The sequence below is a fragment of the Mirounga angustirostris genome, unplaced genomic scaffold (assembly GCF_029215605.1).
Source record: "Mirounga angustirostris isolate CCGP_5_RB_7025 unplaced genomic scaffold, mMirAng1.0.hap1 SCAF_18, whole genome shotgun sequence".
NCBI classification, from domain to species: Eukaryota; Metazoa; Chordata; class Mammalia; order Carnivora; family Phocidae; genus Mirounga; species Mirounga angustirostris.
Genome location: NW_026991726.1, coordinates 2,350,284 through 2,377,223, shown reverse-complemented (window position 1 = coordinate 2,377,223; position 26,940 = coordinate 2,350,284). Strand labels below are relative to the sequence as shown.

At 36.1% G+C, this 26,940-nt stretch overlaps 1 protein-coding gene across 4 annotated transcripts in view; it reads left to right on the top strand.

Moving 5' to 3' along the window:
• LOC135363102 (alpha-mannosidase 2-like) overlaps window positions 1-26,940 on the top strand; it is a 119,567-nt gene that overhangs the window by 51,501 nt on the left and 41,126 nt on the right. For 2 of the 4 annotated variants that reach the window (XM_064583787.1, XM_064583786.1), the window contains exons 5-9: window positions 2,663-2,777; window positions 3,986-4,053; window positions 22,356-22,521; window positions 23,848-24,066; window positions 24,828-24,950. In XM_064583787.1, coding sequence (XP_064439857.1) covers window positions 2,663-2,777; window positions 3,986-4,053; window positions 22,356-22,521; window positions 23,848-24,066; window positions 24,828-24,950 — 691 coding nt within the window. The remainder of the gene's footprint in view (window positions 1-2,662; window positions 2,778-3,985; window positions 4,054-22,355; window positions 22,522-23,847; window positions 24,067-24,827; window positions 24,951-26,940) is intronic. The other 2 variants (XM_064583788.1, XR_010408808.1) reach the window with 2 other exon arrangements.

Here is a 26,940-nt window from a genome sequence, read left to right as displayed (position 1 = left end):
ATACACAATTATCAAGTCATTAGCATAGACATTTTAAGTAGGAAATTTCAAAACACAAGTTAGAGAGTTATAAACAAAGAGGCAGCTAGCATTGGGTGCTCTCTTGTTCTTAGACTGTTGACTGTTTATTCAAATGTTGGCAGAAGTGTCCCTGTGAACAAGTGTATGAGTTAAGGATTGCATTTGGCTGCTAGTAATAACAACTTAAAACTGAATAAACCCTATCCTACTTATTTTTATGCCACGTGGAAGAAGTCTGCAGGTCCCCAGTTCAGGTATAGCAGCTCTACAGTGCCGACAGGGGTCCAGACCCTTCTAGCTTTCTCTTCTGCCATCTAAAGGTGATTCTTACTTAGAGTACTGCTCTCAACAGTAGATTGAATGTTTATATAATTATCACCTGGAGAGCAAGAAAACATCATGGCTATTTGAAGGTTAATTCTAATCATGGCATGAAAAAATGAATTAGAGGGGGACAGTGTTTGTGATGGATGTTCAGCCTAAAAGTGGATAATGGGGCTATGTGCAAGAGAAGAAATGGTAATGAGATCAGTTACAGAAATATTTAGAATTCTGCCTATTTCTATGTTGTAGTTAAGGTAGGTAGGAGAAAAAAATGAACAAAGGGTAAGTATGAGGGCCCATATGTATAGATCAAACTTCACTGACAAACATGATAGTATCTGCCTGAAACAGTAGTAATGATACCAGAGTAGAAAACTGTGATTTCTAAGTGATGGTCCGGTTCAGTGATAATAAAATACGGGCATGTTAGAAAATTAGAGGCTCTGGGAAATCCCACAATGATGAATTGTTGAAACATTAAAATTTTGCTTTACCCAATGTTTCCCAAACTTATTTACTGTGTTTAGTCTTGTTTTGCTTTAAACAGAATGGCTTTATGCATCCTGAGAAAGCATTTGGGGAATACACTACCAGTTCTTAGTGCTTACCTCGTTAGAAGACTGTGCATGTGCCTTTAGGATACAAACATTGATGTGTGGCATTCCCTCAGTTTAAGCTCCAGTGCACTGTAATACATATAAGGTTTTAGCTGATGGAGAACATGACTTTTTTTTTTTTAAAGATTTTATTTATTTATTTCACAGAGAAAGAGACAGTGAGAGAGGGAACACAAGCAGGGGGAGTGGGAGAGGGAGAAGCAGGCTTCCCGCTGAGCAGGGAGCCTGATGCGGGGCTCGATCCCAGGACCCTGGGATCATGACCTGAGCCGAAGGCAGACGCTTAACGACTGAGCCACCCAGGCGCCCCTTCTTTTTTTTTTTTTTTTAAGATTTATTTCACAGAGAGAGAGACAGTGAGAGAGGGAACACAAGCAGGGGGAGTACAACATGACTTTTATTCTTCAGGTTCTGACAGCCTAATAAAGATTGCCATATAGATAAAAATAAACTTAAATCGAGGGGCTTGTTCCTATAACTGAATTGTAGTCACTCATATTGTCTTTTAGTCTGGTGAAAACACTTGTTATCACCTAGGAAAACATTTGAATAGACTAAGAAACTTAGCTGGATGATGGCCTGAACTCACATGCAGAAGACTTTAACACTATGTATGTATAACACATTTGCATAGTTAATTAACTTACTGATTGTGATCACTTACATCTTTGAAAGTAATCTCAGTGCTCTGCAAAAAGAAGTTATTTTTAATTCTCTTAAACATTTTTTTGTCGTTGCATGCCAACAAAAATGTTCTTAACATGTAGGTCCAAAATTGCGTCCTGTATTGGGGAAAATAATATAATCACTCTATAAACATAATAGATTCAATGGCTGATTGAAAGCATGTTTAGCCAAGTTTTTCGACAGATTTCTTCAGTGGCTTTACTTAGGGTTACCTGTTCTATAAAGCTTTAAAGAAACAAGATGGAACTTGAAAAAAAAAAAAAACCTTCAAATTCTTTTCCCACGTGTAGTGCTTCAGCAATAGTTGATACTGTACCAAGATTATATTCCAGAATTGATCTTGAGTAGGTTGATTCATACGCATCTCTTTGGTTCCTCAGACATAAAAGTACAATTGGAATACAATTAACAATTTTAATGACCAAGAAAAGTAACAAGGAGAAAGACAATTTCATTATCCAGACCTGTGAAAACTTTCTCTTTTTTTGAACAAGAACATGAAACTAAAGTCAGCAAAATATTTATTTGAAGTTTTCAGGAATTTGAGTTTTTTGAAGTATGTATACTGAACGAATATTCTTGTGAGTGACAGTTAATCTCATGCTTTCTTTTGCTGTTTCAACATTTGTTAAAGAATTTTCTAAAGTAAAGGACCAAATCACTTTTTTGGTAACAAAGCCTTAAAGCTATTGGAGTGATCATGTTGAATATTCTTAGTATTTGGCATGATACTTGTAGAAAGTATCGGTAGTTTGATTAAGTTTACACGTTTCAGGTGTATACAGAAAGTTTTCTATTTTAAATGAATCCTTATTAGTGAAATCTTTTGACTAACTTTTTTTTCCTAAGTACTTAGTTCTGGGCAAAGAAGAGTCCGTTCATTATAGCTTCATTATAGGTTTCACTTTGTGAATACAGGGTGATGGTGGTTTGGCCATTATTAAAGAAACTGAAAATATCGTATACTGATGTTTGAATTGCTTCTCAGACCAGTAAAAATTTTTGGTTCACAGACTCTTTCATTCATTAATGAATTTGAAGAAGATAATTGGATATTCTGCACTACTTCTTATTTTGAAGGACAAAAACTCGTACAACTCTTACTCTTTTGATAACCTCCTAGACGTGGTTAGTTGCTACCTTTTATATTATCATAAAAATGTGTGATTCTTTTGTTCTTGATTCAGAAAAGGGGGTGAGAAGCTGAGTGAAAAGAAACCTTGAAAAATAGTGATTTCCTTATACATGATTTGAAAGAATTTGTATCATTTTATATGAAATACCTATGTGTTCTTCTTTCCTGTAAGTGTGTCTGTATTTGATTTATGGTGTATATTTTGTTCTGACGAAATCTAAGCATGAAAACTAATGAACTTCATTATGTGGAACATACAGCTTTGAGAACACTATTAATATGGTACTGTAAGGTAACTAGACGCTGTAATTAGTTATTTTGCTTGGCTTTAATTAGAAGCCCCTGAATTGTCTTCTGGTTTCAGGATGAGCCCATGGAGCGCTGTGAGCAGTGCTCAGATGTGTGTAACAGCAGAGGAGCAGTTGAGGAATTAAAGACTAGCTATTAGCCCCACCTCTGTACCTGATTGCATGGGCCTGAAAAAGTTGCTTAACATCTGTGAGCCCTCATTCATTTTTCTGTTAGATGGGATGATTCCTGCCTTGGCTTGTATCGTGGTTAGGATCAGGGGAGCCAATAAAACAGAACATACTCTGAGAGGAAGAATATACTCTTCAGCAGCAAGGAAGAACAGTGGGAAAAAATGGGGGATTGCAAACCTCTTTAGACTTCGATTTGGCAACTCAGATGTTTTAAAACTGTAATATTTTATCATTAGAGTCTATTGTGAGCCATAGGCTTTGAAATTTTACATGTAATTGGAACTTACACATCTGGAATCAGAGATAGTAAGTTCAGTATTTTCATATACTGATGTTTGCAATCAAATTATGGTTACATATTTTCATGTTGAAGTAAAAAATCCAATAAATGGACATACATTGCTTAAGGATATGAAACCTGTGATACAAAGGTAAAATAGTGAAACTTTTTGCAAAATGATCTTTAGAACTTTGATTTACTTGGTTCCTAATTGGACTCTAGTAGTCCGTGTAACACATGCCGTACTGAAGTCTAAAGACACACCCATAAAAATGCACACACACAAGAATTACTTATTTTGAACTTTGATGGACCTTTATGTAGCTAGAAGGAGGACACCATTGTGTCCTTTTTAGGATTTTTGTAAGTACTATTACATAGCTAGTTTTGAAACTTAAGTTTTAAAAGTAAAATAAAAAAATTTTGTTTATTTTTACAGGATTTGAAACAAAACTCACAAGGTTCTCTACCACAAAAAACTGTAATAACACTGAGTGCAGAGCCAAGGTAAATACATAATTTCTCATACACTTTGCTACTGTTCTGACTTGACTTTTTTGCTTTTCATGTTTCTTTTCCCTAGCCAGGATATACTTTGAGGCAGTATTTTGTTTAATAAATTTATTAATTTAAAAAATTTTTTTGAAGAAATGGATTTTTCTCCCATGACTGTCATGTTCAATGTTAATAGTTAACACAGTGTTTGATACATTAATTGCTGAATGAACAATTACAACTATTTTTTTACAGATATTTGGTATGGGATCATAAATATGATTTATGATTATGTTTTTTCTTAACCCTTTGTTAACTTATCTTTTCATTGATCCCTGATCCCATTTTTAAAATGAAGGAAGAAACTTAATTATGAAAAGTTCCTACCATAAATTGCTTACTAGATAACTGTCATTGTGCTGGCCAGACTGTCTCATTTTGGCATTGTGGATTTATGTTAAGGCAAATGGGAAGGGTGTTCAGTTGACCTGAAAATGGGGCGATTAATTGGTGGCTGCCTCTGATTTATAAAGAAATGTTTTGTGTTTTTATTGGTAATCATTTAACCAAGTCTTCTGTTTTAAATGACCAAATATCACTAGGTCAGTACCCACTATCCCCAGATACACACTATATTCTTATATAATATAACTTTTTGCTATCTAAATTGAGAAATTTAGTATGTACAAATTGTAGGATAAAAAAATAATTGTAAAGGATAATTCATGATTTTAGGTATTCTTTATTAGAATTATTTTAAAATAAATGGAATCAAAGTATTACAGAAAATTTACAATTGCTAATAAAATTGACATTTTGGTTACTCAGAAAATAAAGCCTTAGTTTGCTAAATCTCTTCAGGAAGTAGAGACTTAAAAATGTATACAGCTCATACCTTAGAACAAGAAGACAGGTATTTTTTAGTAACACTAAAGTATCACTAAAGTAATGGTAAAGAAATCCTACATTTCTTTCTTTGGGCCAGAAAAAGAAGGGATTAACTGGAAAAGACAGTTTAAGTCTCAACTTTGAAGTCCTGTTGCAGGCTTAACAGCTTTCAGGTTGCCAAGTCATAAGAGAGTAATGATACTCCCATTACAAAATGTTTTCTTTGTCTTAAAATATGTAATATTTTGATGTAGTTGAGGTTGTGTGGCTGTTCCTTAAATATTTTGCCCCTAATAAACTCTGGTATTAGGCATAATCCCCCTTTTTCTATTTTGGTAGGGGAAGATCTTTGTTTCTGCTGACTGTAAGAATGCCTTATGCTTGCTATAAATAATTTATGCCCCTTCCGCACCCCATTAGTCTTCCTCTGGGTGAATGGGAGGGTGGGTGGGATGGAGCCCTAATGGGTTACAAACCCTATGGCTTTTCTTCTTCCTCTATTGTCCTTGCTTTAGCCAGGAGTAAGTGGTATTTTAGCTCTACTTATGCTGGAGGAAGAAAGGAGATCCCGGTGTATTAACTAAGAAGAAATATATTTTGAGCTTTAATATTGAGGAGTTTTAATTATACATCAACGTAAATAGCATTTTGGGGACTATTAGTAAAATGATCGCTTTCTGATATTTCCTTTTAAACAGTTTGTATTTAAATAGTGTTCTTCATCTTAATATTACTCCTTCACAGTTCTTTTCTACCAAATGTCAGTGCTACTACTGTTTCTGTAGTTAGGTGAATTGGGAGTACTTAGGATTGTCAAGTTCTTATTTGTATCTTTATTATCTGTTTTGTACTTGAGGACCTCATGAATAGAACTACTTATACTTCTGGTTTTAAAATCTATACTTTACTTGTTAGCCACAAATAATCTGAGCTGATCTCTCAACAAAATCAGAGAAGAATGGAGGAATGACAGTGGCCTTTAAAATGGAAGAATTTCATAGTTTTATTTAGCAGATACTGAAAGTGATATCATTGCACTTCTCAGTCTTGAAGTTGAAAGTTTCAGGAGTATGGTCATGAGTCTTTCTCATGTTCTTCATGAATCCCTATATAATGATCTAAGGCTTAGCATTATTTTGGCGATAAGAATAATTCTTGTTTGAGCAACAATTTATTAATCTAAATAAAACATGCATTCTCAGTGAGAGAGACATCCTCCTTAGGAGGGTAAAAATTGGTTCTTGGGGAGTTTGAAAAAAAGTATTTTTTTAAATATATAAAGCATAAAAATAGTACTCAATAGTACAATAACAGATATACTTTTAAGTGTATTAAAATTGTATGGGGGGATGATTAACAAAAAATGTCTAAAGAGTCTTTAAGGAGTTATGTGAAAAGTCTGAGAAATACTGATCTAACTCACACAATTTCATAGCTATTTTTTTTTAAGTTTTTATTTATTTGACAGAGAGAGACACAGCAAGACAGGGAACACAAGCAGAGAGAGTGGGAGAGGGAGAAGCAGGCCTCCTGCTGAGCAGGGAGCCCGATGTGGGGCTCGATCCCAGGACTCTGGGATCACGACCCAAGCCAAAGGCGGACACTTAATGACTGAGCCAGCCAGGCGCCCCTAACTCACACAATTTCAATAATACATGTAAATGAATTTGATCATGCTGTTTGGCAACATTAGTTATAGCTATAACCTAACATAAGTTAGTTTGGGAGTCTTTAAAAAGGAGTGGCTAATCTGCTCATGGGGATGTGGTACATATCTGTGAGCCTGATTGAGTTCACAAGGTTGGGTAAGCTCTATAGTATATGCATTCATAGTCTTTATGTGGAAAGAAGGTATAATTGAGAGTTAAAAGTTAGGGCACCCTGAACAAGTCATAATTTTTCTAGCCTTAAATAATCCTTTAATGTACCGAGGTGTTTCTTTTCCTCCAAGGCCCAATTGTAAAAAAAAAAAAAAACTGTAGTACAAAGATTTACAGGATTAGGGACGTGGAGGACATAGAGGATGGAAGGTAAACTCCTAGGACAGGCAGGGATTTCAGTCTTCTTTCAGTGTTTAGTACTTGAGGCAGGATGGAAGCAAATATCACCACAGCACAGGACGCCAAATCATGTGTTTTGACAACGTGTGAAGGAACTTTTTTTTTTAAATGTGGATAATTTGAAATGCCACGGAGTATACAACTGAAATCTGAAACTTCTGTAAATCTGAAAATTTAATTTTTCAAGTAGAAAACTTTTAGTTTGAGAGCAATTTATTCAAACCCATTACAAATTTACCATTAAGTGCTTTTAATGTTTAACAAGGCGTTTATTGGTAAGGGATTTTGGGCCAGAAAAAATAAGGGATTAACTTCAAATGAAACCACCAACCATGTGGAGACACAAAAGAAGTCCTTGTTTTTGGGGCTTGGGTGACTTTAGAGTATCAAACATATATTAAAAGTACTCAGTTCCAGAAAAGGCACTCAGTACCTCCATTGTCATGTGCTTGTTGTAATGGTTCTTCCTGGATGGCTGCCCAGCACCTCTAATTTAATTTCCTCTTGTTTTCTCCATGTGTGTTTTCTTTTGGATCCTAATCTTTATTAATAGCATCATTCTCTTTTTGGTTGTCTAGGTGCTGAAAAATAGTCTTTATATGGAAAGCAGGTACAATTAAGAGTTAAGAGTTAGGACACCCTGAACAAGTCATAAATTTTCTAGCCTCTAGAACCCACTTTGACTTCTACCTTTTCTTGTTCTTTTAAGTTTCATCAGCTGGAAAGTGTTTTGGATTTTCCCCTCTGCTCACCTCTGACATTCTTCGTCTCCTGTCTTCCTATTACTTTCTTGTTTTAAGGCCTCTATTATGATTTTTTTTTTAATGTTTTACTTGAACTACTGCAATGACTTCCTGCTCTTCTGTCTTCAGTTTCTCTCTGCCCCTGATTTATTGCATGTAGTTGTCACAGGGATCTACCCATAGCGGAACGCAAGAAAGACACCTGGGTGGAAGCAGCAAGGCTTCTAGGACCTAGCCTCAGAACTCCTAGAAGGTCCTTTCCGCTACATTCTTAGTGAAGCAAGTCACTAGCGTCAGCCAAGATTCAGGGGGAGGGAATTATTCTCCATTACTTAAAGGGAATGATGGCAGTCATCTTTGGAGACGGTCTACCACAGTTTATCCACTGGCCACTACAATTCACATACAATTCACCATGTGCACAATATTCCACCTCCTCCCATGATGCCAAAGTGCCATCCCATTATGGTACTGGCCTCAAATTTTCATCTAAATCAGATCCAAAATGACTCAATCATGTAACTGGGAATTGATGTTTTCTTATTTCTCTCAGTATAATAATTATTTGAAGTTAATTCTGCTAGACTGTAAACTCCTTGACAGTAGGAACTATTTCTTTTATTTATTTCTCCCACCATGCCTGTGGAATTGCAGTCAACATAGTAAGAATTGAATAAAGACTTGTTGAAATACAATTAATTACTGATTGAAGAGACTATTAAACTTCAGACACCAGATATGCGTAGACATTCTATGTGAAGATGTGGTATCCTGGTATATCTTCTCTCCAAATAGTTCTTTCATCTAGTATTTGGAGTTTGGATGCCAGAGGGCTTCTGAATACACTAAATAATACTACAAGCAAAAATAAATAACAACTCAAAGCTTTGAATTTGCTCAACATTTGGACAACTGTTCATTGGAGATTATAGAGTTTCATACCATGGGACCTGAAAAATTTTAGGTTGCCTCTCAGCATCATTGCATTCTTACAGAATTACCTTTGTTGAGATTGCTTTCTTGAAGGCTCTTTAGAATGGGTGGGTTCAAAAGATACTCCCAAATATCTAAATGAGTTGACTTGATCAGATGACTTTTTTTCTTTTTTAGATTTTATTTAAATTGAAGTTAGTTAACATACAGTTTATTATTAGTTTCAGAGGTAGTATTTAGTGATTGATCAGTTGCCTATAACACCCAATGCTCATTACATCAAGTGCCCTCTTTAATGCCCATCACACAGTTACCCCATCCCCCCCACGTCCCCTCCAGCAACCCTCAGTTTGTTCCCGGTAGTTAAGCATCTCTTGTGACTTGCCTCCTTCTCTGTTTTTATCTTATTTTATTTTTCCTTCCCTTCCCCTATGTTCATCAGTTTTGTTTCTTAAATTCTAGATATTAGTAAAATCATGATATTTGTCTTTCTCTGACTAACTTATTTCACTTAGCGTAATACACTCTAGTTCCATCCACATTGTTGCAAATGGCAAGATTTCATTCTTTTTGATGGCTGAGTAATATTCCACTGTGTGTATGTATGTATATATACATACACATCTTCTTTATTCATTCATCAGTGAGTGGACATTGGGGCTCTTTCCGTGTTTTGGGTACTGTGGACATTGCTGATCAGATCAGTTTTTACACACAAGACTTTCTGTTGTTGCTGACTTAGAGTATTTGCCTGATTCTGCATTTTGTGTTTTTAATGTTGTTATCACAAACCATTCTTCTCACAGTAATTATCTATTAGTGTAATGGAATTCAAGACTTTAAATCATTTTTTCATCTGTTACCATATCATCAGTGTATTTTTAGACCAAATCACACTGTATCTAATCTTCCTACCAGTTGTTTAAATGTAAGTTTTAAATGAAGTAACCAAATTCACAGCCGTACAGTTACTGTTTGGAGTGGAATTTCTAGGGAAATAGAATTCTCACCATTCAGATTCTGGCAGTGTTATTTATTATAATATAGACCTGGTAGAGTCATTTATAGCTCAAGAACTGAGCTGAGATTCCGCTACTTGAACGAAAGTGGTTCTAATCTGAGCACGTGGCGTCTCCTGAGAGAGCTGTGAACGTCACGATGCACCTTACTTTGTACCTGGTGGTTTTTCTTGGGGGAGCTGGAACAGTGTTAGCAGTGATAACTGTGATGAGTAGTGTAAGAACTGTGCTTTATTGCTCATGGATCATAACAGTGTGAGCTCAGATCTTGTCATGCACTAGAAAACTAGTACAGAAATGTCTTCACATTAGTTAGCAGAAAAACAAATGTACAAAGTCACAGAGATTGAGGGTTTCTGTCCTTGATAATGAAGGGCTGCCTTTTAACATTATCCCAAGGGAATTTAAAGTAATAATAGAATACATGATTTGACTAGGATTTGACACTCTGGGTCCTCTGCAGGTTCTGTTATTATGAGAGACTTTAGAACTTTTCTTTTAATGGGGCAATTGTTAACTGAGAGTACTGGAGACTCTTAAAAATAAAAAACTGAGTTCTAGTCTAGTAGAGGTCTGTCTGGGTATTAATAGCATAGTCTATTTAAGAGTTAATGCTCATTACTGGTTTTGAAGGCGTTCCTAAACTCTCCTCTGAGATGCTTTTTTGTTTAAGTATTTCTTGCTTGTGAAAGGTGTTTGTGTGTTTTCATCTATGTTGCATCTGAGTTACATTTTATTCATTTTGACTTGTTTCAAGATATAGATTGACCGGTTCTCCAATTATCCAGAAACACGTTTCAGCCTGTGTGTAATGTGGGATATTTTTAGAAAGGATGTCTCACCCAAAAGACTTGAGTAGAATATAGTACATTACTTTAAGTAACCAAAAACTTCCTAGGGAGTTGGAGATACTTTCAACATGATATATTAGTTAATTTTATGTTATAACTAGTTTTAGAGCAATCATGTCTGGATCACAACATCAAATAATCTTATCTGGTGTTTGCCATTCTAAATCAGTCATTCGCAGGCTTGTCTTTTGCCTGACTTTTTTCAAGGAGATATAAAGGTCTCTGGGGGAGAGAATAGAAAAGGCCCTACCTTTACCACAACAGTCTCCCTACCCTTAACATTTCTATTTATTTTATGATATCAGAAATGATGAGTATTAATTCCAGAAATACTGTTTCAGCCTTACATTGACTTAGATGAATAACACCTATTCTATGAAAAAACAAAAAAAAAAGTTGACACTTTGTTTTATGTGATGGCAGACTAGGGACTCTGAGACTGACTCTCTCAATTTCCTATTAAAACTCATGAAAACAAAGATGATGATCAACAATCAGAGGAACACCAAATCTTGGTTTGACAGTCAGCCTATTGCCACAATTTAAGATATCCACAAACTATAAAGTTGATCAACTGGACTGGAAAATACAATTACTCACTGACCAGTGGTAAACAGTTAGAAATAATAGCTACATTGCAGGTCTCTAGAAGCAGGTGTGGAGATTGATTCCTTTTCCTTTTTATAATGTCTACCCCCAAAGCTTTGAAATTTGTGTACCTACCACCTAGAACAGAGAACTAATATTTTAATACAGGGACAGGGCTACTTTTTGAGGCTGTTAAGGAGATAAAGTAACTATTCTTTTCATTCTCTCTTCCTAAGATTTCTGTTAACCAATCTCCATTTAATTGGCCAACTAGATCAACTGATTCACTCCATTCCTTTTCTGTGCCCATGATAGCCTGACCTTGTCCCTAACAGGCCACTAGCTAGGGAAACTGGTACAATTCTCTCCCTCTGGTCTTTCCGTTGAATTGTATGATTATCATGAAACAATTATTTATTCCCAGATCAGTTGTTCTTGTTATTTTTCTTACACAATTTGATTAATTTTTATTGAACTGATGAATTATACAAAAGATTGTTTTTTTTTTTAATGAAGTTGGGTTCTTTAGAAATTTTCAACAAATGTGAGTCACTGGTGAGATGCCTAAAAAAAATTGGGAAGAAGTCATAAAGATGTAGAAGCAGTCTGTACTCATATGGCTTAATATTTTTTCAAGTGGTGAAATTCTTGGTCTGCTTTAGAAAAACCTAATCTGGAAACCATACATGATTAATCACATGCATGGTTATGCAGAAAATATGACACAGGACTCCAGTTAGTGGTCCCATAGTTAAACCAGAAGCTTTGCTCTTAATATCAATAGATTAGGAAATGTTATATATATAAGTATATATAAAACATATATGAAAACATGAATTATTAAGTCATATGTGTGTAACTTAAAATTGTACTACTTAAACTTTAACTTTCAAGTCAACTTTATCTCTTTCAGTTAATAGGTCTATTGCCAGCCTTAATCACACTTAAAAGAGGGCTTCCATTGTGTCTGTATTTCACAACCAATTTGGAGACTGAATCTGACAGAAATAAAATAGGCAGGTGCAGCCACTCTGGAAAACAGTATGGAGGTTCTTCAAAAAGTTGAAAATAGAGCTGCCGTACGACCCAGCAATTGCACTACTGGGTAGATACAAATGAGGTGATCCGAAGGGGTACGTGCACCCGGATGTTTATAGCAGCAGTGTCCACAATAACCAAACTATGGAAGGAGCCAAGATGTCCATCAATAGATGAATGGTTAAAGAAGAAATGGTATATATATATATGTGTGTGTGTGTGTGTGTGTGTGTGTGTGTGTGTGTGTGTGTATGTATACACACACACATACACACACACAATGGAATATTATGTAGCCATCAAAAAAAATATCTTGCCATTTGCAACGACGTGGTTGGAACCAGAGGGTATTATGCTAAGCGAAATAAGTCAATCAGAGAAAGACATGTATCATATGATCTCAATGATATGAGGAATTCTTAATCTCAGGAAACAAACTGAGGTTTGCTGGAGTGGTGAGGGGTGGGAGGGATGGGGGGCTGGGTGATAGACATTGTGGAGGGTATGTGCTATGGTGAGCGCTGTGAATTGTGTAAGGCTGTTGAATCACAGACCTGTACCTCTGGAACAAATAATACATTATATGTTAAAAAAAGAGAGAGAGAGAAAAGATAGAAGGAAGGGAAAAATGAAGGGGGAGGGGGGAACCGGAGGGGGAGATGAACCATGAGAGACTATGGACTCTAAGAAACAAACTGAGGGTTCTAGAGGGGAGGGGGGTGGGAGAATGGGTTAGCCTGGTGATGGGTATTAAAGAGGGCACGTACTGAATGGAGCACTGGGTGTTAATACGCAAATAATGAATCGTGGAATGCTACATCAAAAACCAATGATGTAATGTATGGTGATTAACATTACATAATGAAATAAAAAAAAAAAGAAAGAAAATAGGCAGAAACAAGTGGGGAACTGATGGTAGAGCACTGACCTAGGGAAGTATCCGTTCAAGGAAATTACTATTGACAGTGGCATGGGCCAGAAGGATACCCATGATAGTCTTTGCTGAAGAAAGAATCCCTCCATTTGTTCACCAGAGTTGGCATAAAACAATGAATATACAGGCATAGCCACCGTGGATGGTAGCCCTTTGGACCTTTGCAATCAGGCTGGCTCTATGCATGTGGACTTACATTACTTATTATATATTTTATATAGTATATAACTTACTCTTCTCCATCACTGCATTTTTCTTCCCCTCCTTTAGGCATTATTAACAAACTGGTTATTTAATTTATTTATTTCTTGCTGTCTGTCTCCCTTGCTAAAATATTAGCTCCATGATGGCAGGGAACTACCTTGCTTTTGAATCCCCTGGCAAATCCCTTGCTTTTGAATTCCTTGCCAAATACTCGTCAAATAAACTAACTCTAGGTAAGAGAGGGGCTTTAATGCCAAAATAAAGACCAAGAGTACCTTTAGCATACACAGGGTCTGGATATCTGCTTCTGTGAGGGTAAGTAAAGGGAAAGTTATCCTAGCAAACCTTTGCAAAGGCTCTACAGAACGACAGAAAGTAGCGCTACATGAAGACTCAGAAGAACAATTTACCTTTTAAAATGATTTATTACAGAGACCAGGAAAACATTACAAAAAAACCTCTTTGGAGTTCTCAAAAAATTTGAGTCATGATCTCTAAGAAATCTGAAACGGGAAACAAAGAGCCGAGATGAAAAACTGGTGAGATGATACGGGGAAGGGACAAAAGGGAAGGTTATTGGTGGGGGCGCGATGAGTGAGCATCTTTACAAGTGATACTGAAGAGTGAGGCCGACATTGTGAAAGAGTGTCCAGTGACACGAAAGAAAAAAACCCATGAGATGCTTTGCAAGAATGCAGAGAAAAGGAAGAGGAGTGGAAACAACAGGAGAGAAGATGATTGGTATGCAGGATAAGATTTAAACAAAAGACAGTGATTTTCTTCAGGAGAAAAAAATGGAGCAGAGACAATGATCAAAGACAGAACTGATGAAAAGTTTTCTGAGCTGAGAAGGTCTGACTTTATAGATAAAAGGGTTAAGTTCTGGGTAATACAAATGAAAAGAGGGTCACTCCTGTTATGTCTTGGTAACTTAGTCCAATTAAAAGGAAAGGGACATATTGTAGAAGTACCCAAGCAAAAAGATATATACTGTGTAATATGGAACAAAAGCTAAACAGACTTAGGTTTCTTCTCTGTAATGAGAAGACTATAGAGTTTTTAAATCATTTTATACTCACAGTTATCTTTTATATGTGAAAGCAACAAAAAAAGGCATTTTCAAATATGAAAACACAAAATGAACCATGGGTACTCTTCTTTTTGAATATTTTCTTGATAAAGTCAACTCAGCTGACTAATATTTGAATCAAAAGTAAGAAGGCCTTGAAAATAATGAGACATCGTGAAATGCAGATCATGACTGGAAATTTGGTTACCGGAACTGAAGCTAGGTATGTACTGTAGAAAAAGCTACAGGAATATAGATCTGTGACTTCAGATTATGTTAACATCTAAAAGAGGTGAAGAGTCGAGAGCATATAAGAGATCTTAAATAAGTAATTGTTTTGCCTCAGGAAGATTTAAAAGATAAAAGCTCCTGGTGAGAGTGATATTTCCTACTCAGTTGCCTTCATTTATTGTCCATGTACTGGTGACTCACCACATCCATATCTCTTCTGAGAAAAGTTTGCCAAGTTCTGCCCACAGGCCAGATAGGTAGCTCCATCGGGATGGTCCACCTGTACCTCCATTTTAGTGCATATAAAACTGAACTCCTGGGGCGCCTGGGTGCCTCAGTCATTAAGCATCTGCCTTGGGCTCAGGTCATGATCCCAAGTCCTGGGATCAAGCCCCACATTGGGCTCCCTGCTCAGCAGGAAGCCTGCTTCTCCCTCTCCCTCTGCTTGTGTGTGTGTGTGTGTGTGCTCTCTCTCTGTCAAATAAATAAAATCTTTTTTTTTAAATTTTTTTTAAATTAAAAATAAAACCGGGTTCCTACTCTCTACTCAAATATTCTGTGGTCCTGAGCTCCTTAATAAAATTTCAGCATCATCATCCAGTTACCTGGGCCTCAATTTTTGAGTGATCATGTATTCCAGTTTTTCATTAGTGTCCCCTTCAGTCCCTGCTCATCTCTGTCTCTTTCACTTTCTCCTTGTACCCAAACAAATACCAGGTCTTTTCATTCTACTTCCTAAACGTATCACAGTTTTGTCCGCTTCTCCTTAACTTCAGTACCAGTGCCCTCCTTTAGGTTGCTACTGTCTCTCCCCTGAGTGATGGCGACACTCCTGTAACAGGTGTCCGTCCCTCCCTCATACATTTGTTGGAGGAACTAAATAAGGTTACGTATATGAATTTTATAGTGTAGAATCTGGTACTTAGTAGGCATTTAACGGATACTAGCCATGATGTTTCAGCTGCTCAAAACTCTTCTTTTGTCCACTGCCCTAAGGCTAAACTTACAGACTCTTTAACTTGAATTATGTGTCTACATTTTGGTTTCTCCAGCATCATCTTTCACATTACCCCAGCCTGCACTCTGTGTTTCAGCCCTTCAACTATCAATTCTCTTAACATACCATGTTCTCTTACTTCTAGACCTTTGCTGCCTGGAAACAAAACAAAAACCCCCTACCAGCACATCCCCAGGCACGCACGCACACACACACACACACTCTCTTTGCCTGATTGACCCCTGGTTATCGTTTAGGACTCAGCTTAAGTGTTACATTCTCTGGAAACTTTTTCCAGTATACTTGAGTCATATTAGGTGTCATTCTTGTATGCTCCCATGGGACTGTGTGTCTAACCACTGTTGTCCCACATAGCACATGTATAATATTCCTATGAAGATGCTTGCTATAAACCCCGTGAAGGCATAGGTTGGGTCTTATTCATCATTCTTACATGACACCTAGCAGTCTGTCTAGAAAGTAACCCAGTAATACGTGCCAGGAGCGTTCAAACTAGGCATTGCACTGGAAAAAATCGATCCTGTGTAGAGATGAAGAGAACTGTGGGCAAAACCTTTCTCTCAGCTTTATCATCTGAAAAAATACTTTAAAAGACTTAAATGTTCAATAATAACCATCGAGGAATTGGTCAAATAAACTATGTTCATAAAATTCTATATAAAGTTAAAGAAGATGCCTGTGCTAGCATGTATTTTGTAATAAAGAGCATAGGATTGGTAAATTCTGAGGCTTAGCTTAAGTTTTTATGAAATCTGCCTTTCACATTCCATGGAGAAAATAAAGAAGACTCGCCTGAATTAAAGAAGTTATGAATGGTTGAATGAAATAAGAGGTACTTGGTATACAAGAGATGTTTGCTGACTGATCATTAAAAATTGTGGTAGAGAAGGTGACAATTATGAGAAGTTACATGTAGTAATTGATAGGCAGTTAAGGACAGATTTAAAACTAAGCATCCCTCTGAGGAAAAGTATGTTTGTAGTGATCAATCTTTATGGGAAAATTTTTGCTTTAGGAGAATCATCTTGCATTCAGTATTACCTTCTTTTAAGATCAATAGGAGTTTTGGGTACTTCAGTATAATTTGTTGTGGGTATAGTGTTTCGCTTCAGATTGCATTCAACTGCATGTAACAAAAAGCGTGCTACATTGGCTTCCCAAGAAACCAAGTTTCAAAGTAGTAGGTAGTCCAGGCCTTGTGATGTGTTCCATGAGGTCATGAAAGGACCAGGCCCCTTTTACCTCTCAGCTCTGCATTAGCCTGTGGTGGTTCTCATGGTTTCAAGATTGTGCCTGGTTCTCCAGACATTGCATTGTGTTCCAGCCAGGAAGGGGTAGGAGGAGCAAAGGATGAAAGTTATGCCACTTGAGTCTGCTGACTTTTATTAAATTGAGGATACAATAATTTTCTGGGAAGCTCCACTTGCTGAATTCTAATTATATTTCATTGGCCAGAACTGTGTCACGTAGCCACAAGCATGGAGAATCAAGGGCTTTTTTTTTTTTTTTTTTTTTTTTTTAAAGCTACGATTACTGTCTTCCTGAGTAAAATTGAGTTTCTGTCAGGAAAGGAGAATATGGGAATGGCTATTGGGTAGGCAACTAGCATTATCTACTCATTAGGTTCATTAACTAGACGACTCAGGCCAGCTACCATATTTTCTGATCATGGACTACTCTTCCCTGCCCTCTTCCTCTCAGACTGGAGTTGTATTCTGCACACTGTGGAAACAGGTCTGTGCTGAATAAATCAGTCCTGGATGCTAGAAGCTTCTTAAAATCCTGTTCTCAAGACTCTCCTACCAGTTAGGTAGTAAAATCATATCTAACACAATTATTAAAGAAACAGATTTTCCATTTATTCTAAAACCAAAACATAATTAGATATTGTAAAATTAAGAATTGGGATAGAGATAAAGTAAAAGCATATATGTCCTGTTGGGATTTGGGGTATTCATATATAAAGAAAATATTCTTAAATGTTTACTATTTCTTAGGGACCTATTTAGGGTCATGTTAAAAGATACCCATTCCTTGGTTCAGATAGTCAGCCATTCAGTGACAGATTTATTTTGTGTTCCTGCCTTTGTCGCACTGTGCTGGGATATATTCATGTTCTCCTTCCCCTTTCATTTCTTGTGTTTTTTTGTTTTTTTGTTTTTTGTTTTTTTTCTTTTTCTTTCTTGTTCAGAACCACAGATAGGGTGTCTTCTATAAGAAGTCTATGCCTTGGACTGCTTGTATAGCCTACCTTTAAATAAAATCCTCAATCCTTTACCTGAAATCTTTTGTGAATTCAGAATTTTTATTTTCTAGGAACATAATATGCATATATGGCATATTATTACATACATATTTCAGTCTGGGGCAGGGCTCATTAAATAATTTAAAATTTCTGAATATTAAGATCAAGTGGAATAAATAATTTTATGTGGCTTCATGTCAGTTCAGTTTAGGTTTTGCCACCAAATGAGTTTTGAAAAAACCTGATTTTCAGAATTTTTCAGATTTTGCAGATAGAGACTGTAGAGCTATATAATAAAGGTTTGGAAGAATTATGAAATAATTAGTTTAAAGTAATTAGCAAATTCCCTAATAAAGGCACAGTACAGGAGAAAGCACCATAACTCTTCTGACTTGCATTGGATTGTTACTAGCATCATGCTTAAGTGCCTCAACTTTTCCTCTTTGTCCAGCTTCCCATCCCTTCCAAAAATTGAAAAATGCCTGTCTTTCAAGAAATGTTTGCAAGTCAAGTGGTGCTGACTTTTCACCCTCTGTACCACATTCCCGAAGCACAGATGTATTTAAGTGCTAACTTTTCTTCTTTATAAGAGTCCTTTCCTTGATTCTGCTTGTCTACTAGTGTTCTAGCTTCTTGAATATTCATTAGGCTTCCTCGTTATCAGAATTAAAAAAGAAATTCTTATTCCTTTCTTGCACCTCCTGAAAAAATACTTTTTATGGTTTTGTGTTAGGCAGTTTAAAGTTTATGATAGGCAGCTTTAAATAATATAACTATATTTATTATATATACATTTTTACTGTCACTTAGAAGTTTGAAGAAAATATTTATCAGTAGGCTACCATCATTCTCACATACTGATTTCTGAAAGATTTACAACGTGGTCAGAGTTTGTCTCCTTAGTGCTTTCAGGGCATGATATCTTAAATCATTCTTTTCATCAATTTTATGTGAACTTGAAAAGAATCTTCCTTCCCAGGCCCTTATAATTAGTCTACTGTGATTTTGTTCCTAGGTACAAAATTATTTTAGATTTTATTAGCTTTAGATTTTATCTGTGGAAGTGGCTGAACAGACTGCATTTAAAATGATAGTTTTAAGTTTTATTTCTTGAAAAGCAATGGCAAAGTAGTTATGTGTTCAGTGAACACCTGCTAAATTGCCTGGTTAGTCTGTGTTTTAATTGCCTTTTTATTGTTTATACTTTAAATCAAACTTTCTTAACTAGCTGTGTGGTTCTAGTTTGTTGTCAGATTATTATACAGTGAATTAAGTTTATACAAGGTGTTTTAGTTGTGTGGTTTGTCTAATGAAATCAAAGCGATTTTGTTTGTTGCTTCCAACATCTTGCAATTACCTCATCAAGGATCATAATTGGGAGAGTGCAGAAGATGGAGAGGAAAAATGTGTGCCCTCTGTGTGTTGGATTATGATGAGATATTTTGTTACACTGTGAAGGCAGAGTTAGCATGGGGACTACCAACTGTAATCTGGGAAGGATTATAATCATTTCCAGTTATGATATTTGGAAATGCATAACTTGGTAGAACTTAAGAAAAACTTGGGAAAGGAGATGAGATAGTGGCAAAGAAAAGCAGACGTTAGTTTTGCTGTATCTGCCAGGTAATGCAAATCTTGAATGATCCTCTTCTGTTATTGCTGTAATGCCAGAGGTTTCCCCCCCGTTAGTTGGAACTGTGTAATGCACCATGAAAGAGAGAAAGTAAATATCTGGACTACGAGTCATTTTTAAAAGTGATTTGTATTAGGGTTGGGCAGGGGGGAAGTGATGATTAAATGAGAGTCCTTAGCTGTTCTGTTTTGTTTTGTTTTCTGGTTTCTTGCACACTCAGTCCTCTGTTCTCTCTTCTTTCCTCCCCGTGTCCATCATGTCTTCTGAAATTGCTGAGACAGAGCTAATTAACTCAAAGCAGTTCACAGCATAGACTGAAGTGATATGGCGTATTTCAAAGTCTTCTGTTCTTCTGAACCAGATTTTTTTTCCTTCTAAATGCAGATTAATAAAGCATGCACTACAAGAGGAACAAGGAAAAGGATTTTAGTGAAGGTATCCCGATCCTGAAAAAGTCAGGATCACATACTAATGTGTGTGTCAGAGTCACATACTAATTAGGACTCATACTAATTAGCTACTAAAATGAAACAAAACAGAACCTAGTTCACAGCTTATTATAAAAAGTGATTTAATATTATATAAAACTAAATGTATGGTTAAAATTATTATTTGCTTTAAATGTGAATCTTTTTCCCCTATGGGACATGGGAAGGAATCTGTGTTCTGGATGCTTATTACCTAATTTATTGGTTGGGCACATGTTACATTTTATTATCAGAGCCCTTATGACTAGACCTGTGTAGTAGAGCATCCAACAAACCTGCCAGTAGGAATTCTAGGCTCAGTACCTGGATGTGCCTCAGGGCTTCTGCAGAATCAGGATACTGGCCCGAGTCTTCAGACCATATTATCTCTAAGCCTCTGGGAACATGGGGTTAAGCAGTAAATCACTCATTTCTGGGATGCTGGCTTAAACATCTTTGGTGCTGAGGATAGGTGATCCTCAACTGTTTTTCTTCTCCACGTTGCACATTAGGAATATAGCATTGTCTTGCTGGTAACAATGAATCCTGGCAGTTGTGATTCTCCAGGTGTGTTTGTGATGGGACAAGTCAGGTGACACGTAAGCTCTGGTAGAGGGCAGTAGGAGGGCACCAATAGGTTGGCAGATCCTTCAGGTAAGTCTGTTAGCATTGCCCTCACTATTCTTTAGAATTGCTTCTGTGGATAAAATAGGGTTTTACCCAGTATGTCAAGACTTCAGTGTCCTTTGTAAATACGTTTTTGACTACACAGCTTCAGCCACTCTTCTCTCGCACATCTATGGAATCTCGGTGAACATAAGTGGTGTAAGCTAGGTTGTGTGATCCTGATGCATACTATAAGCCATTAGGAATTAGAGAGATTTTTATTGCTGTGTTGTCGCTTTTGGTATCTCAGAATACTATTTCTATCATAAGAGCTTCTCCCGATAAACCCTTTATAAGTCAAACATTTTATAGATTTTATGCTACATGCTCGCTCTTTTCTTTTGTGTTTTCCTGTTGTCCTTCACTTTAGTTTTGACCACTCCAAGTATTAGTTTTACTTCTTATGCGATTTGCAATGCAATTGAAATACACAGAACACACGTAGAATAAAAGAGCACGACTACGCTTTCTAATGCACTAAATACACAATACTAGCTGGTGTCTGCCATCTTTGATGTAGCTGCTATGGGTCAGGGGGAGATGGGGTTGCTATTTGACTATTCAGTTCTGTGGTCCTGCAGTTACAAAATTGTATAGGAAACCAAAATATTTCAATCAAGAAAATATTCACTAATGAATCAGTGAGTTATATTATTCAAACATCCTCTTTGAAATATCTTTTGATTTATTTGAAGATAATCTGATTCAAATTGATCATAAAGTAAAATCATAAATCTTTCAAAGACTCTGTTTCATGAAGTCTGTGATATGATGGTCTAGAACATTTCTGCTCACAGGCAAAGCCATGAAACAGTGAGGATCTCCAACTAAGAATTCTTTGAATATCAAAGAAATTAAGAAGAGGACTTTAGGAAAAATGATGAAGTCCTTGAATATTTTTTACAAATGTAGTTATGTTTAAAACCATCCTATAAAAATTAAATGCGTGAAGGTGTCATAATGTGCTAATATAAAATATTGTTGGAAAAAGTCTGCCAGAAACTCCAGTTCATTCATTTTTTTGCTCATTCTAAGAATTGCATGTAGTTTTAAATAATTGTCTAAACTTATTTTAATAGTGTGTGTTGTCCTTTTTCTAGCTAGGCCCAGTCAAATCTTTTTTACCACTATTTGTATAAAATTTTAACACCCTTTTTAAGTGGAGCTACTTGAAATGATCTTTTTTCCAGAACCAACTCTCTTGGGGAATAAGGACCCCATGTATATAAAATAAATGTGTGATTCTGCATGGATAGCCATACATTTTTGTTGTCTTTTAGTGGTCTAAAGTGAATGTCAGGATTTTAATTGAAATTAATTGTGGCTAAAGTACAAATAGGCAATGTATGTGTTTTCTTACTCAGCGAGCTTAGGCAGGGATCAGGAGATTAGTTGGATCAAGCTGATTATTTTAGAAAGGCTAATAAAACCATGTGTTATATAGGTCATTTTCTGGGCCATGGAAATAACTTTATTATAGTTCTATTAATGTCTTCCATTTGTATAACATTTTATTCTTAGAAAGTGAATCATTATTTCATTACCCTTTGTAGTGTGTGTTATTTGTGATGAAATTGTGTGTTCTCCAAAAATTTTACCAGAATGTGTTCCTTATAAGTCCTCTCCGTGTGTTGACTCTATGTCTACAAGCTGAGTCTTTACACATAGTGTAAAAGAAGTAGAAATACTGTTTTAAGACCCGAGTAGTGAAGCAGCTGTTTTTGCAGGTATCTTGTGGTCTGTAATCCTTCAGAACAAGACCGAATCTCAGTGGTCTCAGTCTATGTGAGTTCCCCCACAGCACAAGTGTCTTTTGCTTCCGGAAAGCCTGTGGAAATTCAGATGAGTGCAGTTTGGAATACAGCAACTACTATTTCACAGACAGCCTATGAGGTACATTTTCGCCATAGAACTTAAAGAGGCACCATTAAAAAAGCATAGCCAGTATGTAGTTTATATATGTATCCATGCTCCCTTTGAGTCATCACATTGGTGTATGTGAAGTGGTTAAAGTTGTGGATACCAGGGGATTTAACTGACCAGTTAAATGACACTAAAGGAAAAGAGACCCTGTTTTTCCTAGAATACTAATATCTTCTTTAGTGTGTATATCACATGTTATTATTAGTATGTTATTAGCATGTATATTGTATATCTTTGTAAGTATTGGAACTTTTTCCTGAAGTAATGAAGTCATCATTACCTAAAAAAATTTGAAATTCTTTGTTTAACTCAATTCAGTAACAATTATGCACACTGAAGTTGAGATAAATAACACCTTTTCTAAATAACTTAGGTCCTTTCAGCGTCTCATTGCAAAGGTGACGTGACACACCATAAAAGAAGGACTTCCTAAAATAGAGGAAGGTGCTTTTTACCTGAGATACAACTGTGGAAAGCCTGGCCTGAAGTAATAGACATTTTTGGAGAAAATTTCTTAAAGTAATATTAAACTGGACCCCCGCATCACTAGAAAAGTTGAATTCTTGGAGTCTCGAGTGCAAATTAAACTGTACTTCTGAAGACGCAGCCAAAAGCTAGGAACTCTAAATGAGAATTACTTTGCTTGTTAAAAGCCATTGCTGGCTGCTTTCATAAATTCATAATCCTTTAGTTAGAAAGGAGAAGATAATAGAAGTTTTGGTCAGATGTTACAGGAAACAGCCTATCTAGAAAAGGGAGGAATAGCTCCTAGAAGGCAGAGGTCACGACTTACAGTGTGTGTGCATCCTCTGTGCTTTGTGCATTGTCTGCTGGACCCCAGGCATTCGATGGCCACTGTTAGCCTGCCTAATATTTATAGTATTACATTTACCACTTTTATTTTTAATGTACTTGAAACCATAGTATAAAAAGGGTCCTGATAATTAGGAAAAATCGTTGTTCACCTAAAGCTCCTACCTTCATGAAGCATTTTCTCCTCTGAGCATCCATTAAGAGCACCATAGGACAATTGAGGTTGCTCGTATAATTTCATATATTGAATGAAAGCATTCATGCCTTTGATAGTCCTACCAACCTGAAGTTATTAGATTCCCTGGATAAACGGAAATGTGCATACTCTACCCATAAATTCTCAAAACATCTTTAAAGTAGAGTATTAAATTCTTTTTAAAATACGGTAGTTTTTTTGTTGTTGTTCTTACTAGATGTATAAATCCTTTTCTTTCAGTAGATTGCATTTCTCTTTAAAAAAATTCTCTCCTCTGTCTTTTAAAGATCTCCTTCCTAGTGCAGATGCCACCACTCGGACTGAAAGTGTATAGAATTTTGGAATCAGCAAGTTCAGACCCACATTTAGCTGAGTATGTGCTGCATAATGGTAACGTAAAAGATAAACGGATTTTCAACATGAAGAATGTAAAAAGTACTGAAGAAGATATAACTCTAGAGAACTCCTTTGTTAAACTTCGGTTTGATCAGTCTGGGCTTTTGGAGGTATGTTCTGAATAGTTTCCAAATTCATGGAAGGGTTATCACTTTTATTATAATATGTGCAGATTATGTATGCAGAGGGGGGAAAGTCGATGCAAATACTCTGGGAGAAAGGATGGATGAGCTATATGTATCTGATATATGTGGTCCACTGTGACCACTTGCTCCTAACAAGGGTGGTCTGTGGGTGGTGCTGCTCTGTGAACTGTTACTGGTCCACAAGATAAGTATAGAAGCTGTAATGGTTGAGAAAAATGTTTGTGGAAACTCTGAAAGCACAATGACACAATAAATTTATGCCTACTGAATCTAATAATAAAAAAATTGAGTGTATATTTGGTATATCACTTTTAATTTAATTTTTCTAGTAATTCACTCTTATTGTACTTCACAAAAATATTGGTCCATGCATACTGGAAATAAAAAAAAATAAACCTGCTTCTTCAGTACAGAAAGTTTGAGAAGCACTGGTCCACATCTCTTAATTTGTGTATCTCTTTCTTCCTTAATGAAGTGTGTTCTTTTTGTTTCTATTGTGAAAGTTTTAAATTCTAAGTATTAGCTATAAAAGTATACTTTTAAATATAAGATTTTGGGTGTTCATCCAAGAATCGTGAACATTAGAGGCTGAATGTTAGCATTTTTCTGTCTGTCTTGAGGTTTTTTGGTGTTTTTTTTTTAATCAACATATACATGGAGCCAGATGCAACATCATTAAAATCTTAATATAGTAAGTTGCTTTTAAACATTGTTTTTATCCTTAGGAAATGATAAATAAAGAAGACAGTAAACATCATGAAGTAAAAGTGCAATTTTCATGGTATGGAACCACCAGTAAAAAGGACAAAAGTGGTGCCTACCTCTTCTTACCTGATGGGGAAGCCAAGGTAAGTGCCAATGAACTGAGCTGTGAATAAGCATTCATTGAAAGAGTAATGAAGAAAAAAATAAGTTCATCTCATTATTTTGTCATCTGTTAGGTATAGATGAGTTGGTTCCACTATTATATTTCCTTATTGACACTTGGCAATCGGTAGTCATGAGTGTTAGGTAAACAAATAATTTTTCAGGGTTGGAATTCATTAAGGTGCTACAATGAACAGTTGCTCTCCATGGAAAGAAGCCAGATTTGTTGGAGGGTTCAGGTGCTGTTGTGGTGTTCTGTGTGGCACAGCACATATACAGAGACAAATTATCTAGCCATAGGAGAAAAATAAATTGTCCAGTGGGCCATTTTTCTCCTTAACTTTCAGCACTTTAAAAAACAAAAAAAAATTTTCCCTCCCCTTGACTGTAAAGGTGTAATAATATATACAAATTTTGGCACATTTTTGAAAATGCAGAAAACTGAAGAAAACAATAAAATTTACCAACTATTCCAAAGGCCATGCAAACCACTGCCAACATTTTGATGTATTTTTTATTGTCTTACTATGCATATCCCTTTCTCCCCCATTTTCACTGTTGTGACAGTGCTCACAATCAAATGATATATTCTTTGAAAACACATTTTTAATATATACTGTTGTGATTAAAGGTCTGAGGGTCCAATGTCTAACATGGTGACTGTAGTTGATAACACCATATTATATGATATGCTGACAGAGTAGAACTTAAATGTTTTCACACACACAAAAATGTATATATATGTAAAAAAAAAAAAAGAATTTCCTATTGTTGCATATGTAGATTTTCTCCCAATATTTCACTACTGTAACATTGTGATAAGCTTTCTTTGTAGCATTCTTTTTATGCAGTGATGATTATTTCCTGAGAATAACTTTCTAGAAGAGTTATTTTGTGTCAGTGGATGAGGCCTTTAAGACTTGATACAGGGGCGCCTGGGTGGCTCAGATGGTTAAGCGTCTGCCTTCGACTCAGGTCATGATCCTGGAGTCCCGGGATCGAGTCCCGCATCAGGCTCCCTGCTCGGCGGGGAGTCTGCTTTTCCCTCTGACCCTCCTCCCTCTCCTGCTCTCTGTCTCTCCTTCTCTCTCTCTCAAATAAATAAATAAAATCTTTAAAAAAAAAAGACTTGATACATACTGGGGCGCCTGGGTGGCTCAGTTGTTAAGCATCTGCCTTCGGCTCAGGTCCTGGTCCCAGGGTCCTGGGATGGAGCCCCGCATCAGGCTCCCTGCTCTGCGGGGAGCCTGCTTCTCCCTCTCCCACTCCCCCTGCTTGTGTTCCCTCTCTAGCTGTGTTTCTCTCTGTCAAATAAATAAAACCTTTAAAAAAAAAAAAGACTTGATACATACTATTTCTCTGTCCTCTAAAGTGACTGCATAAATATTCGCTCCCACCAGCATTTTTGAGAGTAGCTCTCTAATATACCACTCCAAGCACTGAGAATCAGTCATATCAAAATCTTTACCTACAATAATGGGTGAAAAATATTTTACTGTTAAGTTTTTGTGATTATTAGGGAAGCTAAACTTCATACATTTATTTCTCTCTCCTATATCTTTTGTGAGTTTCATATATAAGTTCTTTGACCATTTTTCTACTGGTATGACTTACGGATCTATAAGCATTCTTTATATATGGTAAAAATTAATCCTTTTTCCTATATACTGCAAAATGTTCCATCAGTGTGTCATTTAATTTAATTATGTTATGCTGTTATAGTATTTTTTTTTTAATTTTTGTGTAGTCAGTTCTGTATTTTTTTCTTTAGAACATCTTCCTTTGCTTTTCTACTTATATAGGTTTTCTCTACTTCAAGATAAGTTAAATATTCTCCATATTTTGTTGCCTAGAAACCTGTCTCCTGCAGAAGTTACTGTTGTTCTTCAATTTCGAAAAACCTGTTAACCGAAATCAAATAATAGATTTTATTTTATTTTTTTTTTAAGATTTTATTTATTTATTTGACAG